General features: G+C 36.7%; 1 protein-coding gene across 1 annotated transcript in view; it reads right to left on the reverse strand.

Moving 5' to 3' along the window:
- Positions 1–1,487: 1,487 nt before the first annotated feature.
- The window catches only part of LOC127452253 (hemicentin-1-like), a 31,219-nt gene continuing 12,410 nt past the window's right edge, over positions 1,488–20,296 (reverse strand). The window contains exons 10-13 of the mRNA XM_051717599.1: positions 11,671–11,919; positions 11,250–11,573; positions 6,629–6,865; positions 1,488–3,179 (exon numbers count right to left, since the gene is read on the reverse strand). Of these exons, the coding sequence (XP_051573559.1) occupies positions 3,064–3,179; positions 6,629–6,865; positions 11,250–11,573; positions 11,671–11,919 (926 nt within the window). The 3' untranslated portion in view covers positions 1,488–3,063. The remainder of the gene's footprint in view (positions 3,180–6,628; positions 6,866–11,249; positions 11,574–11,670; positions 11,920–20,296) is intronic.

Consider the following 20,296-nt stretch of genomic DNA (forward strand, 5'->3'; position numbering starts at 1 on the left):
GCAGTGAAGGTGTCCTCTATACTAGCATTTTATGCATCTTACACAGAATTAAATATTTTCAAAATGTTTACATAATTTGACCAAATTGTAGCTTGATTGGAAATGGCGCACACTAAAAATATTACTATTCTATTCAATATTACATAACTAATAATATTAATTGATATTTAATGATAAAGCTTTATTAGTGGCAAAATTGTCAGTAAAATACATGATGAAGTCATGGTAAAAAAAAAAAAAAAAAAAAAAAAAACGAATCTTTTAAGTATTTGAATAAACACATACAGTATATGTCAGTCTAGAAAACATGTATAGAACACTGTTTTTTCACTCGTTATTAGTACCTATAAGTTCAGTTAACATCCCATTTTCAGATTTTTGACATTCAGTGCAATCTCTGTGATAAAGTTATTGCCTATCGACATCAATGTTCAATTTTTCAGTTCTGTTTGCTGTTTTATCTTCTCCATTCTCTGTAGCTATTTATCCAGTTAACTTAGCCAGCAAACAAGCAACAGAACCCACAAGCTATTTTTCTACTGATAAAGGTTGAGGTGTTACAATACAAATACACCTCACTCCACAAAAGGACAATTTTGTATCAATGTTTGATGTTTTATACAAATACATACAGATGAGAAATAAACATGTTGGACAAGCTTACAGATGAAAGAACCGCTCCACCTCAGTTAAATGATTGTGAAACATAAGTACGTTTACGACAGCATTGTTTGTGAGTGGGAACGGAGGTCTTCCTGATCACACACTTCGTAAACAAAAATATATGTTACAGTAACTGATATTAGATATAACACATAAATAATAAAAAATAAAAAAATAACAGTAATGTTTCATTTTACACAGTACCACAAAATACTCACTAATTACCTACACGCTGTTTACAATCATTAATTAGTACCTAATTGTATAATTAGTGTAATTACTAGCTACCTAACTGTACTAGACACCAATGCAAATTATGAGCACAGAGAAATAGATAAATGCTTTTTCAAAATTAAAATACTACAATATACATCCAGGCAAAAAACATCCAGGAGCACTCCACAACTTGCTCCATTAAACACATTTCAGCATTCTTTGCTGCACCTTTGATAAGCTAATTTGATGTTTATGTTAACTGATAAACTTTTTTTACACAATATTGAGAAAATGAGCGTTGCCGTATGGCAATGATGTACCACAATGGAAAAATTGCTATGTTGCCCAGGGATGGATTACCTACCGGGCCAATGGGGCCAGTGCCCAGGGGCCCTTGACTACCCGGGGGGGCCCTGGGATTTAAGGTTGCGCATCCAGTTTGGCGATTCCCATCAACAATGGTGGGAGTGGAGGGGGCCCTTGGAGATAATTGGCCCCGGGGCCTTTGCAAGTCATAATACGTCCCTGATGTTGCCATATGACAGCTCAGTGCTACAATAGGATTTCACTTATGCATTTTCACTTTGGGAATTTTTAAAGATGGTGGCATCTATCTCTCTCTCTCTCTCTCTCTCTCTCTCTCACACACACACACACACACACACACACACACACACACACACACACACGATATAAAAAGTCTAAACACCCATTAAAACAGCAGGTTTTTATGACGTAAAAAAAATTAAAGAAATCATATCAGAATTTTTTGCACCTTTAATGCAAAAATTACAACCTATGCAATGCCACTGAAAACCAAAGTGACACATTTCAGAGAAAAATAAAATAAAAAACTTAGAATAACCTAACTGCATAAGTGTGCACTTCCCTGAACACACTGATCCCTTAGTTGAAGCACCCTTTGATTTTATTACAGCACTCAGTCTGTTTGGATAAGAGTCTATTAGCTTGGCACATTTTGACTTGGGAATATTTTCCCACTCTTCTCTGCAAAAACGTTCCAGATATGTCAAATTGCGAGTGCATCTCCTGTGTATGGCCCTCTTCAGGTCCCCCCACAGATTTTCTATAGGATTCAGGTCTGGCTCTGGCTAGGCCATTCCAAAACATTAATCTTTTTTTGCTGAAGCCATTCTTTTGTTGATTTGGATGTGTGCTTTGGATCACTGTCATGCTGAAAGATCTCTTCACTTGGGTGTTTTGTTTTTTTCGTCAGAAAAAGCTTGCATCTTGCCACCCTGCCCCATAGCCCAGACAGATGAAGAATACGGGAGATAGTTGTCACATGTAGGAAGCAACCAGTACTTGCCAGAAAGAGCTGCAGCTCCTTTAATATTGCTGTAGGCCTCTTGACAGCCTCCCTGACCAGTTTTCTCTTTGTCTTCTCATCAATTTTGGAGGGACATCCTGTTCTTGATAATGTCACTGTTGTGCCATACTTTCTCCACTTGTTGATGACTGTCTTCACTGTGTTCCATGGTATATTTAATGCCTTGGAAATTGTTTTGTAGCCCTCACCTGAGTGATACCTTTCAACTATGAGATCCCACTGATGCTTTGTAAGCTCTTTGTGGCCCATGGCTCTTGTAGTGATGTCAGAAAAAAATCTGATATGATTTATCTTTAATTTTTTACATCACAAAAACCTGTTGTTTTAACAGGGGTGTGTAGACTTTTTATATCCACTGTGTGTGTATAATATAAAATTATGCCTTATTGTAACCATTTTTTTTATGTGGAAGTACCATTAGAGTTCTTATATAGAGTACAACAAGGCATCATTTTGTGTTATAAGTAATCAGGAAAACACATGCGCACACACAAATATCAAGTTTGAAGTTTCAGATTATGGCATTTACTAGTGACTGGCCCCATTCATTCATACTAACTTTAAGAAGCTAAATATCATGCAGCTATATAAAATTAAAAAGCTAACCTTTAAAATTAATACAATCATGTCGAAGATAATGAAATCAGTGGTGTCTTGTAGCAAAGTGTTAGTACCCCAAAGCTCTTCTTTCCACATCTGTATCACGCCTGGATCAGATATTTAAAGCCATGCATATCAAGCCAGGAATTTAAAGAACAATCCGTAATAATCAAGTTTTTCATGGACTCCCTGAGTAGAAAGTCCCTCTTTGAGATGCACCTCTTGCAAGTCAATCAAATGACATAATTCTGGGAAGACATACTCTTATATATTGAATAAGACACCAATAATGTTAATACTGCACCTAACCCCAGGCCGACTGAAAGAATAACCCAGAATGTGGTGCGACCTGTGGGGGAAAAAAGTGGCATTAATTATTTTACAAAAGGAAGAGTTCTTCAATGCTGAATTTCTGTCTCTAAAGCCTCAGCTACACAAGTGTGACTCAGCTGCTTTTACACCACAAAAATAAAACACAGAACTGTTATTAGAATGCCAGCAGCAGTCCTGGGACTGCCTGGTAGGAACTTCAATACAAGACTATTGTTGCTGCCTCATGATTAAATGCAAATTTGATTGATGCAAACTTGTTTGCAAAATAGCAAACTTACATTCTTTATAAATTTAATGCAGCCTACATCCAATTAGTCCTGACGAACACCACATTGTCATAAAAATATGTCTGACATCCCAAGTAGATACAACTGCAGCACAGGGATCTTCAAAATGGGGTGGGGTAACTCCAGAAGGGGGTTGGGCCAACTCAAAAAGGGGGCAGCACTTCCACACAGGGTTAGGGAAATAATTAGGTTAGGGGCTCTGTATATCTTTGCTGGCAGTTTGGAGCACCTGCCCTTTTTTGCAGCCACATCCTTCTCTGACATTCAACAGGGACAAAGTAAAGCGCAAAAGAATGTAAGACAAATGGTCCATATTTCTATTCTTCTTCTGTGTCTTGCATGCAGCCCATTTACACCACCAAATTCTTTTGAACGTACTGTCTTCATTTATATTGATGTTGCTTGACAGGGAATGGAATACATATTAGGATGCAGACAAGGCAATAACCAGAGAAGAACCTCCGAATTAAATTGCACTTGACCAAACCCATTTATGCTTTGCGCACACTATTTTGCCAACCCACTAATGGCCAAAGTATACTTAGTTTGTCCGTGTAACTGTTTGAAACACGCACAGTTTGCGTGACGCCAATTTCATTATGAAAAAAGTCATAGTTATTTGCTCATGGTAAAAAGAGAATCCTTTAAAAGGCTGAGCACTTGACCATGCACAAGAGAACTTGGAATGCAGAAAGAGCATTCCCGAACCTTAACACTAATATGTATCCACTGGCGCATGGTGAACGGAGCTGAGCAGGTGTTTTCAATTAATTCCTCTGGGTGTCGTACGCCATGCTCGCAAGGTAGACTGTGGGATCCCCTCGTGCCACCAAAACAGAGCCAACCCGCATCTCAGAATAGCATTCTGAGATGCTATTCTTTTCACCACAATTGTACAGAGTGGTTATCTGAGTTACCGTAGACTTTGTCAGTTCGAAACAGTCCAGCCATTCTCCGGTGATCTCACTCATCAACAAGGCATTTCCGTCCACAGAACTGTCGCTCACTGGATGTTTTTTGTTTCTGGCACCAGTCAGAGTAAATTCTCTAGACTGTTGTGTGTGAAAATTCCAGGAGATCAGCAGTTACAGAAATACTCAAACCAGCCCATCTGACACCAACAATCATGCCACGCTCCAAATCAATAAGATCACATTTTCCCCATTCTGATGGTTGATGTGAACAATAACTGAAGCTCCTGACCCATATCTGCATGATTTTATGCACTGCTGCCACACAATTGGCTGATTAAATAGACAAGCTGGTTTGAGTATTTCTGTAATTGCTGATCTCCTGGGATTTTCACAAACACAACAGTCTCTAGAATACTCTGAATGGTGCCAAAAACAAAAAACATCCAGTGAGCAGCAGTTCTGTGGACATAAATGCCTTGTTGAGGAGAGAGGTCAACAGAGAATGGCCAGACTGTTTCGAGCTGATAAAGTCTATGTTAACTCAGATAACCACTCTGTACCACTGTGGTAAGAAGAATATCATCTCAGAATGCTATTCTGAGATATGGGTTGGTGCTGTTTTGGAGGCACGAGGGGGACCTTCACAATATTAGGCAGGTGGTTTTAATGTTGTGGTTGATCAATGTACAGTTGAAGTCAGAAGTTTACATACACTTAGGTTGAAGTCATTAAAACTAATTTTTTAACCACTCCACAGATTTCATTTTAGCAACCTATAGTTTTGGCAAGTCATTTAGGACATCTACTTAATTTTTCCAACAATTGTTTACAGACAGATTCACTTTTAATTGACTATATCACAATTCAACTGGGTCAGAAGTTCACATTCACTAAGTTAACTGTGCATTTAAGCAGCTTGGAAAAATTCCAGAAAATGATAGGAGGTGTACTTAATTGGAGGTGTACCTGTGGATGTATTTTAAGTCCTACCTTCAAACTCAGTGCCTCTTTGCTTGACACCATGGGAAAATCAAAATAAATCAGCCAAGACCTCAGAAAAAAAATTGTGAACCTCCACAAGTCTGGTTCATCCTTGGGAGCAATTTCCAAATGCCTGAAGGTACCACGTTCATCTGTACAAACGATAGTACGCAAGTATAAACACCATGGGACCACACAGCAAAGGACCTTGTGAAGATGCTGGAGAAAACAGGTAGACAAGTATCTATATCCACAGTAAAGCGAGCCCTATATCAACATAACCTGAAAGGCTGTTCAGCAAGGAAGAAGCCACTGCTCCAAAACCGCCATAAAAAAAGCCAGACTACAGTTTGCAAGTGCACATGGGGACAAAGATCTTACTTTTTGAAAGAAATGTCCTCTGGTCTAATTAAAAAAATTGAACTGTTTGGCCATAATGACCATTGTTATGTTTGGAGGAAAAAGGGTGAGGCTTGCAATCCAAAGAACACCATCCCAACCGTGAAGCATTGGGGTGGCAGCATCATGCTGTGGGGTGCTTTGCTGCAGGAGGGACTGGTGCACTTCACAAAATAGCTGGCATCATGAGGAAGGAAAATTATGTGGATATATTGAAGTAACATCTCAAGACATTAGCCAGGAAGTTAAAGCTTGGTCACAAATGGGTCTTCCAAATGGACAATGACCCCAAGCATACCTCCAAAGTTGTGGCAAAATGGCTTAAGGACAACAAAGTCAAGGTATTTGAGTGGCCATCACAAAGCCCTGACCTCAATCCGATAGAAAATTTGTGGGTAGAACTGAAAAAGCAACTGCGAGGAAGGAGGCCTACAAATCTGACTCTGTTACACCAGTTCTGTCTGGAGGAATGGGCCAAAATTCCAGCAACTTATTGTAAGAAGCTTGTGGAAGGCTACCCAAAACATTTGACCCAAGTTAAACAATTTAAAGGCAATGCTACCAAATACTAACAAAGTGTATGTAAACTTCTGACCCACTGGGAATGGGATGAAAGGAATAAAAGCTGAAATAATCATTCTCTCTACTATTATTCTGACATTTCACATTCTTGAAATAAAGTAGTGATCCTAACTGACCTATGACAGGGAATGTTTTCTATGATTAAATGTCAGGAATTGTGAAAAACTGAGTTTAAATGTATTTGGCTAAGGTGTATGTAAACTTCTGACTTCAACTGTATGTATACAGTATGTAATACATACAAATTAACTACCTAAGAAGAAAGTAAACACAGATTAGTCTGTTATTCTAACGTAATTTACCTGTAGGTTCGATAATGAACACTTTGCTGGATTCTCCTAGAAAGTTTGTGGCAGTGCACGTGTAGTTGCCTGGAGTAAGTGTGGAGGATGAGAGCACTGAGGAGGTTTTCTTCTCTTGCAAATATGTGGACTGCCAAGTGTACGTAGGAGCCGGGTTTGCCACCACTGTACAATTTAGAGTGAACGTTCCATCTTTTTCTTTGATAATCTCCAATGAACTGGAGTGCTTTGGTTTATCTGAAGGCAGAGGAGACACACTTCTCAGAACAAAAGTATGGCCATGTTATTTAATAATGTTATTAATGTTATTTAACATTTTTACCCATCTTAGCCAACTCTAAGTATTTTTCCATTCATAATTTCCATAGGGATTTCATAAAATTCTTCATAAAAAAAAAGTTAAAAGCCAAGAACCAAACCAACCATCTCTGAGGTGAATAACAAGATTACAAACTTTGATTTGAAGCAAAAAGCATTCAACATCAGACAAAAAGACAAAAGGTAAAAAAAACTGTGTACTTACCATCTTTCATGGGAGAAATGAACTACAATCCCATGAAGCATTGTGAATGACACAAATTAAAATGATTGAAATTGTTTATTTATTTTCAATACATCTTAAGCTTATTGCATAGTATTCAGATCATACCTGGCAACATCAGATTGTGAAAAATAGGTAGATTTTATTTTTTATTTTGGGGGGGTTCGTATGTAGGTAGGATGGTGCCCCCGTAGGGAGTAGGCGCACAACGCAGACTGTGTAATATACATATAGGGAGCAGCAGTATCGGTCAGTAATACTACACTGAAGTTGAATAATACCAAGAACTGTATTCAGATAGTCCCTTAACACATCCTTCACAGTTTTATCAATAAATGCTTTTTGAGTTATTAATAATAAAAAGTATATATGCTTAATTATATGCTAAGAACTTTCCTAACCCATGACTATTATTATTATTATTATTATTATAATACAAATAATTGTTTTTATTTCTTTGATTATTTATCTTATTTATGTATACATCTGTGTTGGTTTATTTTTAAGGTTTATGTATTTTTAAGGTTTTGTTTTTATTTATTTTTATTTACTTTATATATTCTTTTTTTCTTCACCAGCACTTTGACTCAGTGATAGTATTCATACATTGTTGGATCTGTGTAACAATACACACTTATTGTGTACACTTATTGAACATTTATATTGAACCATCTGTTTTTTAATAAAACAAAATCCATAGTTTAATCAAACTACACAATGATGACTCGAAGACTTTATAGATATTACGGTATCATTTTCTGTTAATGCATGATCTTCTGTAAATCTGCTTTGAAACGATGTGTGTTGTGAAAGGGGCTATACAAATAAAAATGACTTGACCTGACTTGATCGTGAGTTTATCGGGAGAAATTGTAAATCGGGAGTACATTTGTATCTTTTTACTTTTGTTTTCCCTACATTTCTTTTAATTTTAATAATTTATCTTTGTACTGTTTCATTTTAATAGCCATGATTCCTTTTACTTTAACTGAAATGTTGAATTCTATGTTTTTTATACTTCCAACTGTAAAGCACTTTGAGCTGCATTTTATGTTTGAATGATGCTATAAAAATAAAATGTATTATTGCTATTACTACAGCGGGATTTAGATGTATACTTTTAAGTAGTTTGAGAGTGTAGGGAGACCAATTCTATTGTTTCATTCACAGTGGGACATGGGATTGGCCAGTCATAGAGTGTTTTCACGTCTTTTGTTTGCCGTGATTCTTTTATTGGTTGATCTTTTCTTTTCAGGATTCACATGTAGCAGGGGTGCCAGCATTGGCACGCAGAGGGGTAATCACTGGCACACCAGCAACGGCGAGAGAGGAGTAGGCTATTTTATTTAAATAAATTCCGCACCTGCATTCCAATCTACATCTTGATGTAATTCTTCCTCATGATCATGCAGCAACGTGTTTTCATGAGCTGAATGGGAGGCTAAACAAAAGGATAAAATGTGATGAAGTGCAGTACACCCAACAGACTCGTACAGTGCACGCAAACCATTCGCGCATCACGAGCCGGCAGCGCTTCACTTTCAGTTAATCGCGCGAGTAAACACACCCGCTTTGCTTCAGTCAGGCTGCATTGATGACAGCCTACATTATGTCTTTCATTTGTTTCTTTTTGCTTTCAGAACAACTTGTCATGTCATAAGGAAAACACCACTATTAATCCTTGTGATTTCGCATGCAGGTACACCCTCCTTAAACCATGGACACACTCAAAATTACATTAAACGATTATAAGAGAAAACATAAACCCACATTGTGGTCTATTCAAAATATAAATTAAACCTGGAAATAAAGTTTTAGGATTTTGCAGGTGCGTTTCACCAAATAGGTCTAAATAGTTGATCGGCTTGTGATGCGCGAATGGCTTGCACACGCAGCGTGAGTCTCGTCATACTTTAAAAGTGATTAGCTTCCCATTCATGAGGAAGAATTACATCAAGATTGTATTGCAGGTGCGAAAAACGTCACATAAATAAAATAGTCTGCTCTTTTCTCGCTGTTGCTTGTGTGCTAGTGAGCAGCTCTGCGTGATTTTGACAAATGCATGACATAATAAGAAATATTTAAGATTCCACACAATTTCGTGATCAGTAATCAAATAAGCAAATTTGTGACATATGTTGTCATTTTGTACAAAAAGACAGGTTTTCTTTCATTAAAGCACTTTCACAAGATGCTCTGTAAAAATTCACTTGCAGGATTATTATTATATCATAATAATCAGGTTTTGCACAAATATTTCTGCTGATAATATCATTTGTAATTAAAAATAAACAATTAAATTAGAAAAATGCTAAATAGAATTAGGGGCTTGGCACAGCCATTGACCAGGAAAATAAAATAATGGCACTCCATGTCAAAAAGGTTGCCGACCCCTGACATGTAATGTAGTTCTTAATCAGAAATTCTGCTATTAAACATGTTTGGTTTTTTTTAAATGAAGAAGAAATAACGTGGACTGATGGCTTCAACAAATGCATATACCATTGATTAACAACCTCTGAGCTCACGGTCTGTCTATAAAGTTTTTAAGTTATCATTAAAAATCAATTAGGCGAAAATGAATGGTATTTTTACTTCCGGCACTAGACTGATTCGCTCTATTAGCAGCTGTTTTTAATATATATGTATTAAAAACAGCTGCTATTAGAGTGTATCAGTTTTGAGTGAACTATCCATTTAAAAGTTGTGGTTACATACAACTCTTAAAGGGATAGTTTACCCAAAAAAGAAAATTCTGTTTCATTGCAATTTTTTTCTCTGTACAATGAAAGTGAATGGTGACTGATGCTATCATTCTGCCTAGCATTTACCTTTGTGTTCCACTGAAGAAAAAAAGTGACATGTGTTTGAGACAACATGAGGTTGACTAAATGATGACAGAATTTTCTTTCTGAAGTCAATATGTGAACCACTGCATGTGGTATGCAGTTTGACAGCTGCCCATTTTTAAATCACTTTAGCTCAAAATTGGTGGTAATGTTAAAGACGATTTATACTTCTGCGTCGAACCTACGGAGTAGCTACAATGCGTCAGGCTGCGGCGTAGGTTATGCCATAGCCTGAAGTGCGCCTCTTCAAAAATGTAACTGCATGTCATGTCGACGCAGACCACAACAGCTGTGATTGGTCCGCTTTGTAACCAGAGACTTCCCCCAGGATAATAAAGTTATCTGAGGTAGCATCGCAATTAACCTAGATTATTTTAATATCTATGCATTATATCACATTGTATTTGGACTCGGAACCATTAAAGTAATTGTCTCAATTGGGAGCATCTTCTGTTTTTATGTTCTGTTTGTGTTTCATGAAGTTACAAGCGAAACGCAACAAAAGACATATGTTTACAGCTTATAAACTCTAAAAGCCTTTTTTTTTTCAGGGCTTTTACTTGATATTAATTTGATATGTGAGTGAAATAACACGTGTTGTATTCTATTCGCCAACTTTCCGATTTGCATGATGATTTGACCGTATGTTTGACAATATTGTGTACAGTAAATAATCATATTTGATAAGTTCTCATTTGTCAGCTAATTAAAAAGCACCTGGTATGAGTTGGTTATATTGACTATATATTCATTGTAAAGTCTTTAGTGTTCACCAAGCAAATAGTTATTTATTAATTTGATGATTTCGCTTTCAGCACGGAATGTCAAAAGTATGCCAAAATACTTATTTATTATTATTTAAGCGACTCAAGAGCAAGCATAGAGTATTTTTCTCATTTATTTGCTCCCTGCAGTGCACATAACATGTATAATAAATAATATGTATGTGCCTATATTTCAACATGTTCACATACTTTAAACTCATTTTTAATGCTACAATACTTTTAATAAATACTTTATGAATGTATAATTAGCATTTTGGCTGTGTAATCACAGAACGACGCAAAACTATAAATGCAAACCAACGCGCTGGCCACTACGCAGAACCTATGCCGTAGGTTCGACACAGAAGTATAAATCAGCCTTTAGTATTAGTTTAAACTCTCCAGACTCTCTCTAGACAGCAAGCTTTTCTTGCAAATGTTTCTAGTTTAGCAATAAATAGACTTACAATGAACTGTCATTTTGAGAGGTTCTGATGTCACTCTAGGAGGAGGTTGAGGTCCGTCTGGTCCCAGTTTCAGTTCTGCTTCACACCTGTACTGAACTCCATCATCAGTTCTGTTTGCAGTGATCAAGAGTGTTGCAGATTCACTCACTGGAGTCTTGGTTTTGTCACTGAAGGTGGCGAGATCCACCAGAGTCTCTCCTTTGAACCATTTCACAGTGAGATTATTAACCGGAGCCACATTCTGAATGTCACATAAGAGTAAAATTTCTGTGCCTTCAGTAAATGGTCCTATGTGACTCTTGATCTTCACACTGTCTGGAGTCTCTGTGGGGGAGATATAAAGACTCTGAAATCCACAGTAATTACTGTATACATTAACAGTTGATTTTTCAGATAGGTAAAAATATAAAAAAAAACTCACTGTAAATAGTGACTGGGAGACGTGATTCACATTGTGTTCCATTATAGTTGATGTAGCAGATTGGCTCTATGTCCCATTGTCTCAGGTTTTGTACATTCCAGGTGATCAGACTGTCATTGGTCATGGGTACACTTCCCTCAGTGGCTTCCCATCCCATCTCACCATGAGGGACATTAGTGCTACAGTTAACTGAAACAGAACTGGCGTACCTCGCAACAGCTCTCGGTGGGTTGAGCTGAACAGGGCATTCTGCATGTGTAAACACATTGAAGAGTGGACCATGACTTAAAAACAAGTATGTTGAATATCGGCATTCTAGTACCATTTACTTGACCGAAAAAACAAACAGATAAAACAAGCTATCACAAGCACACATGAGTCTGGATTCCTGGTCAGAATGAAGTAACTTGTAAAGTTTGACCAACTGCAGACAAAACGCACAAGAAAAGGTTGTTTTTTGGTTGTTGTAAAAGAACATCAGTCTATGACAGTTTGTAATCCTATATTTTCTTATCTCGGCATCAAACTAAAAAGCTTTTCTGATACAGAATGATGACATTTGGGAAAGTGAATGCATGTTACACACACTGCTGAAGCCTTGAATGGACCAACCCTAAAAGAAAATATGGTGTACTTATATAAGACCACATTCTTAATGATCATAACAACACATAACCATAAGGATGACTCTTGAGTGTACATTAATGCTTCATACAGTAATGAATTATTCAAATCCTGCTCACAGCAAAATGCAGGCCAGAAAACAACAGCAACTCTCATTCATATGACATCATTTGACAAAGTTAAAGTGTAAAGCATATTTCGGCTCATACCAGAATGTTTGCGCTTCGTGTATCTGACGAATGGAAACGGGAATTAGGTCAACATACAAACCTGAGAGACTCTGTACAACTGCTGAGAGATAAACAAGTCCAAGAAAACCCTGAAGCATATTGTTGGTTCAAAGAAAAAAAGTGTCGACCGGACAAGAAACGGTGTGCGGTTCCGCGAACAAATGAATCGTAAAACACCCCACCCAAATTAAAGCAGATCCCACTGTCATTTCAAATGGGAGGCTCCCAAACACAGGACGTGTTGAATGAGAGAAGCCAGACAGTGACAGGCAAAGAATGAATCGCCTTTATGAGTTTCACTTCAAAAATCTGAGGCAATAAAAAGGGGATCTAACATTGTTTTTACTAACATAATTAAAGGAGCGAGATGTTTATAAGCGAGATGATGAATGAGTCGTCAATTTCGATGTTAAATCAACATTCACTATCAGGTCGTTATTTCACTGAAAATAAAACTAGACTAGTTGACTGACTCATAACTACAGCCATGCATGAGACAAGCGTCTTTTTAGTCGAAACCAACCAGCCTTTTTCACACGACTTGAAAACTACGTCACCGCACGCAGGGTAAATCTACTTCCGCTACGGCTTTAGTATACATTTTGCCTCGAATAACGCTTCTTACCTCTTCTGTATGGCCTGTTTTCCAACGAGTCACAATATAATGTACACAGAAATTATTTATCATCGTTTCCCAACTGATTCGGCTACTCAGGCTGTAGTCTCTTGAGTTTATATACTCGCATGCAGAGCGCCTGGTGTGATTTCTTCTTCAGCTCCAGTCTCATTAACATAAACGAGAGTCCTCACCCGCCGTATCACGAGAAACTATTCAGCTTTATATACTCCCAGCGCAGTTGCAAAAATACAAATAAAATTCACTATGTCTCATTGAACCTCGTATTAAACTCCCAGAAATGTTAAATGCAGTATTCATTTATAAATAATCAAACTAATGAAACCAAGTCACCCTGACTAATTTGTTTACCTATTTTCATACATTGTATATATTATATACACAATATACATTAACCTCACCATCCCAGTAACAGGGGATTGTGATACGAAAAACGATTTTTGAAAACGAAAAAATTAAACCAATTAAACTAAATTCAAATTACATTTCAAACGAAAAGAAAATATAATCAAAATAACGAATTGGTAACAAGAAAAAAATAAATTAAAAAAAAACAAAAAAAACATACCAAATCCAAACATTTTACTCTCTCCTTCTTCCACTGGCCCTTTTGCAGTGACTTAAACATAACAATAAAATAATAATAATAATAATTGAAAAAATAAACCATGACCTCTAGACAATGTAGCACCAATCTCATAAGTTTTTGATTCAACAAACAGCGATTTTCAGGGACATTATTTGATGTTCTATACTTTCAGAATTTGGACAAAAACTTTATTACCACCTGCTGGTGAAATTACGAATTGCAAATGCTGGAACTGAGTTTAGACTTTGCGCTGAGTTTGGTAGTGAAATGTCTTAGCACAACGACCAAATTCTTTGGAAAATAGCGAATTGCGCTTTGCGTCAATTAATTTACATACAACACACCCACAGTAGCTCAAACACTCTCACCCACCCCCATTTGCGCTTTGTGCTCTCACGAAATTTGGATAAGATGTTGCACATGGTCATAGCGCATTGTGCTGCACTTTGCGCACTCACAAAAATAAAGCCCATATTGTTCATATTAATGATATTGTTAGTTCATGATACCTAATGTGAACAAATGGAACCTTATTTTAAAGTGTTACCTTTTCATCAATAGGCCTACTTGTGTCGGAGCAAAGACTTTGAACAACTTGTTTTTCTCAAATGTGACCTGCTCCATCATTTTGAGAAGTTCTAAACAGTGTTGGATAAGTTTCTTAAAAATAGTCATAATGACTAATTATTTCTATTCAAGGTTCACTCAGTAATTTTTTTCCTCATTAAAAAAGTTTAACTTCTAAATACATTAATTGTAATTTCGCAATATACTGTTTGAAGGAAATCACACACATTAAAATGAAGACTCCAGTCATATCAGAAACCTTATAAAAGCTGTTTTATTCTACATGGAGAGGGTCCACACATGGGGGCTGCCATGTTAGAATCACATGACCAGCCAAACATCTACTCGCTTAATCTCAGTAACCATCCTGTTATTTGACACTTTCACTCATTGATTAAAGTATTAATGGCTGACTGTGAATATTACATTTCTACAATGGCATCTGAAACTGAAAACTGTTTATTTTAAATGATGCCGCTAGGTGTCAGTGTAAGTCTAAGATGACACAAAGACAAAAGTTACTGAGTGCACCTTTGAATTGTAATCAGATAACTTTACTAATTACTTAATTGAAAAAGTAATCACATAACTAATTACATACTTTTAAATTACTTTCTAAAACACTTTTCCACAACAAATTCAAAACAATGTCTATATTTCTTTCTTGTTAATAGTTACACACAAGTCATACGTACACTCAGCACCTCACATTTCTCCTTCACAATGACTCATTATTGGGCCATAATTCATGTATTCTACATAAATAATATATTAGAAATAGGCACAACCCTATAATGTACTTACAATTAAATTCATTGCAATTCAGTAACTGTAATCTGATTACAAGAATGTAAAATGTAATGTATTACACTATATATATATATATATATATATATATATATATATATATTTTTTTTTTTTTTTTTTTTTTTTACAAAAACAAAATGAATTGGAATACAGTAACTAATTATTATGCTAATTATGCATTTAAATAAAAAGGAAAGTCTAAGCTTTTAACAACATAATTATTATGTTTCTACTCAAAACTGTTGTCGATATATAGCCTAATCAATTAAATGTTGGCTGATAATCATTCAAATGCTTTACTTTACATTTTAATCCATAAAACTTCAAATATGTTCCGAGACAAAGTGACTCAAAATGATGGAACAGGTCACAAATTTCCACTCTTGAAAATACAAGGCAAATAATAGAAGGCCTATTTGTGTTCAGTGCGGTTGCATTGAATTGCTTTTACAGTACTGAATTTACAACTTCAGAAATGCACTAGTAGCAATATGATGTCTAAGACCATTTTTTAATTAGTTTTGTTACTTTGTTACTTACAGTGTGGTCCAAAGGTCTGAGACCACTAGTGAATATACTTAATTTGGCATTTCTTTGCTAATGAAATACAAAATGTTTAATTACAAATTATAAGCATGACAACTTGAGTGAAATGTATTGATATATCCCTTACAAGTTTATGCAAAACCTGACATGAAATTTGTTTACATGTTGTGAAAAATAAATATACCCGTGACACGTAGCAAACAATAAAATGCCCAAAATGAAGACAGTTGAGGTGAGTTAAAGTAGCATTATTGTTTAGTTTTTGTCGTGGAATATTGAAGACTCTTTTTCTCTCTCAGTAAGAAAACTCTTGAAGTCAGGGGTTCCAGATGTCTTTGAGAAAAACAACAAAGCCGAGACGCCAGCTGTATCGTCTGATACTCTCATTCAAAGCTTACTTGTTTATACACTTCTCTTATCACACATTACCTCATACGTACACCCATCCTGTTATCTTAACCAATAAGCGTGCTTCTCAACCCTCCTTGTTCGCCACCATTATTTCACAGACTCTCTGACTTCTTTTTAATGGTGGAATTCTGGCAGTTAGTCTATTTTTAAAAATAACCTTTTAAATTCATTTATTATGAAAGTACACAGTGTATCCGGAAAGTATTCACAGCGCTTCACTTTTTCCACATTTTGTTATGTTACAGCCTTATTACAAAATGGATTAAATTCATTATTTTCCTCAAAATTCTACAAACAATACCCCATAATGACAACATGAAAGAAGTTTGTTTGAAATCTTTGCAAATTTATTAAAAATAAAAAACGGAAAAAAAAAATCACATGTACATAAGTATTCACAGCCTTTGCCATGACATTCAAAATTGAGCTCAGGTGCATCCTGTTTCAACTGATCATCCTTGAGATGTTTCTACAACTTGATTGGAGTCCACCTGTGGTAAATTCAGTTGATTGGACGTGATTTGGAAAGGCACACACCTGTCTATATAAGGTCCCACAGTTAACAGTGCATGTCAGAGCACAAACCAAGCCATGAAGTCCAAGGAACTGTCTGTAGACCTCCGAGACAAGATTGTATCAAGGCACAGATCTGGGGAAGGGTACAGAAAAATTTCTGCAGCGTTGAAGGTCCCAATGAGCACAGTGGCCTCCATCATCTGTAAATGGAAGAAGTTTGGAACCACCAGGACTCTTCCTAGAGCTGGCCACCCAGCCAAACTGAGCGATCGGGGGAGAAGGGCCTTAGTCAGGGAGGTGACCAAGAACCCGATGGTCACTCTGACAAAGCTCCAGCATTTCTCTGTGGAGAGAGGAGAACCTTCCAGAAGAACAACCATCTCTGCAGCACTCCACCAATCAGGCCTGTATGGTAGAGTGGCCAGACGGAAGCCACTCCTCAGTAAAAGGCACATGACAGCCCGCCTGGAGTTTGCCAAAAGGCACCTGAAGGACTCTCAGACCATGAGAAACAAAGATTGAACTCTTTGGCCTGAATGGCAAGCGTCATGTCTGGAGGAAACCAGGCACCGCTCATCACCTGGCCAGTACCATCCCTACAGTGAAGCATGGTGGTGGCAGCATCATGCTGTGGGGATGTTTTTCAGTGCTTTGAAGAGTATTCTCCCCCTAGTATTTTTCTGTCATGGCTTAGTGCCCAGATTTCTCTCAGCAAGGTCACGAAGACCTTACAGTCTCATCCTTATTTTCCTGGATTAATATAATGCTCAAACTGTTCTATATAACACTTTTTCTATGTTTGATATATAAAATATACTATAATATATAAAAATATACTATATTATTCACACTGCATCTCTCTAGTAGTTTGCAGATGAAATGCCTTAACCAAATGCAGACAATAGTTTAAATTCAACAGAAACTCCAGAAGAACAACCATCTCTGCAGCACTCCACCAATCAGGCCTGTATGGTAGAGTGGCCAGACGGAAGCCACTCCTCAGTAAAAGGCACATGACAGCCCGCCTGAAGGACTCTCAGACCATGAGAAACAAAGATTGAACTCTTTGGCCTGAATGGCAAGCGTCATGTCTGGAGGAAACCAGGCACCGCTCATCACCTGGCCAATACCATCCCTACAGTGAAGCATGGTTTGTGGCGGCATCATGCTGTGGGGATGTTTTTCAGTGGCAGGAACTGGGAGACTAGTCAGGATCGAGGGAAAGATGAATGCAGCAATGTACAGAGACATCCTTGATGAAAACCTGCTCCAGAGCACTCTGGACCTCAGACTGGGGCGAAGGTTCATCTTCCAACAGGACAACGACCCTAAGCACACAGCCAAGATAACAAAGGAGTTGCTCCGGGACAACTCTGTGAATGTCCTTGAGTGACCCAGCCAGAGCCCAGACTTGAACCCGATTGAACATCTCTGGAGAGATCTGAAAATGCTGTGCACCGACGCTCCCCATCCAACCTGATGGAGCTTGAGAGGTCCTGCAAAGAAGAATGGGAGAAACTGCCCAAAAATAGGTGTGCCAAGCTTGTAGCATCATACTCAAAAAGACTTGAGGCTGTAATTGGTACCAAAGGTGCTTCAACAAAGTACTGAGCAAAGGCTGTGAATACTTATGTACATGTGATTTAAATCATTTTATTTATTTATTTATTTATTGTTTTATAAATTTGCAAAGATTTCAAAGAAACTTCTTTCACGTTGTCATTATGGGGTATTGTTTGTAGAATTTTGAGGAAAATAATGAATTTAATCCATTTTGGAATAAGGCTGTAACATAACAAAACGTGGAAAAAGAGAAGCGCTGTGAATACTTTCCGGATGCACTGTACAATAACTTTAACCATTGTCTGTGCCATTCAGTGCTTTGAAGAGTATTCTCCCCCTAGTATTTTTCTGTCATGGCTTAGTGCCCAGATTTCTCTCAGCAAGGTCACGAAGACCTTACAGTCTCATCCTTATTTTCCTGGATTAATATAATGCTCAAACTGTTCTATATAACACTTTTTCTATGTTTGATATATAAAATATACTATAATATATAAAAATATACTATATTATTCACACTGCATCTCTCTAGTAGTTTGCAGATGAAATGCCTTAACCAAATGCAGACAATAGTTTAAATTCAACAGAAACTCTTCATTTATTTTGCAAGATAAGCTTGGTCAGTAAAGACGTAAAATACTTTTATTCAAGAATTTTCTCAAATATTAATGTTTTTTTATGTTTGCAAATGCATTTACAAATATAAAACCCATCTGTTACGTGTTTATAAGGACAGATGGTGAATACATTTTAATCCCCACGAGGTTAGTGAGGAAGATTACATTCTACATAAAAAAAATAGAGATTCAATGAGAGAATTAACAATATTACACAGCTTGAGCCATAAAACTGGCACAGAAACTTTACATCCAGCTCCTCCTCAGACACTGAGGCCTGAGACAACTTCCAGAAACTCATCACAATATGATCCCACAGGTTCAGCAGAGACCTCATTTCCAAGTTTTGTCTGTGCTATATTTCCATCCTCTGAAGTGCCAATTTCTCCAGAGGATTCAGACTTCTAATTAAAACTTTAAAATACTGATTTGTTTAAAGATGTAACAGGCTCAACCATAGTGTCTTTCTCAATATATATATATATAGCATTTGAAAAAACATAAATATTAAAAATGATTAAAAATAATGTGCCTGAGACATACACAAAATAATAGTTTTGTTGCACAATATACAAGAATCTAACAAAAGCTTAAAAGCATGCAATAGAGCTCAACATTCTGGTTCCAGAAGTAAAAATCCCATACATTTTTCCTTAGGGAAATTGACTATTAAAGGTAAAATAAATCTTTAAAGACAGAACTACTGTGATCTCCGAGGTTTAATCGATGGTATATGCTCCTGTTTAAGCCATCAGTCCATGTTATTTCAATGTAATTTTTTAGAAATCGTGTTTAATAGCAGAATTCCTGGTGAAGAACCACACTACCCATGATCCTAATGAGAAATGTTCCACCAATCAGAAAATTGCGACCAACAGAGCGCACCAAACAAGAGATGAAGTCGAGTCAGATTTATATTATATATAGAAGTCAAAGATTTATATTTATTCTATACTTACAATCAACAACTTTAGGTCAAATGTTTTATATTTTTCCATTGTTTTTAATTTGATTACATCATTCCCAATGCTTCATGGGATTACAGTCCGTGCCCTCATGAAAGACGGTAAGTACACAGTCTTGTACCTTTGTCTTTTGTCTGATTTTTTGAAACTTTTTTGCTTTAAAACAAAGTTTGTAATTTTGTGATTCACCTCTGTTGGTTTGGTTCATGGCTTAAAACTCTTTGATTAAGGATTTCATGAAACCCCTATGGAAAAAAATGAATGGGAAAAATACCTCTGTAACTAAGATGGCTTAAAAAGTAGGTGGGCACTGTTGCACTTCATTCCCTTAAATCTGTGAGCAAAGCAAATATTACTCAACCAAGTAATATTATGTTGTGGTTGATGAACATTCTCTTACATCAAGATTCCTGAAAAAAGCTGGAAAAAATGGAAAAATGTCCATTCCAGGAAACAGGCCCATAGTTATAAACTGTGGCTACACATTTATTCAGCACTTCTTAGTCACCAATGCAACATTTGTTCTGTCAAATATATTCTGCAGGTCCATTGAC

The sequence above is a fragment of the Myxocyprinus asiaticus genome, chromosome 14, assembly GCF_019703515.2.
Source record: "Myxocyprinus asiaticus isolate MX2 ecotype Aquarium Trade chromosome 14, UBuf_Myxa_2, whole genome shotgun sequence".
Classification (NCBI taxonomy): domain Eukaryota; kingdom Metazoa; phylum Chordata; class Actinopteri; order Cypriniformes; family Catostomidae; genus Myxocyprinus; species Myxocyprinus asiaticus.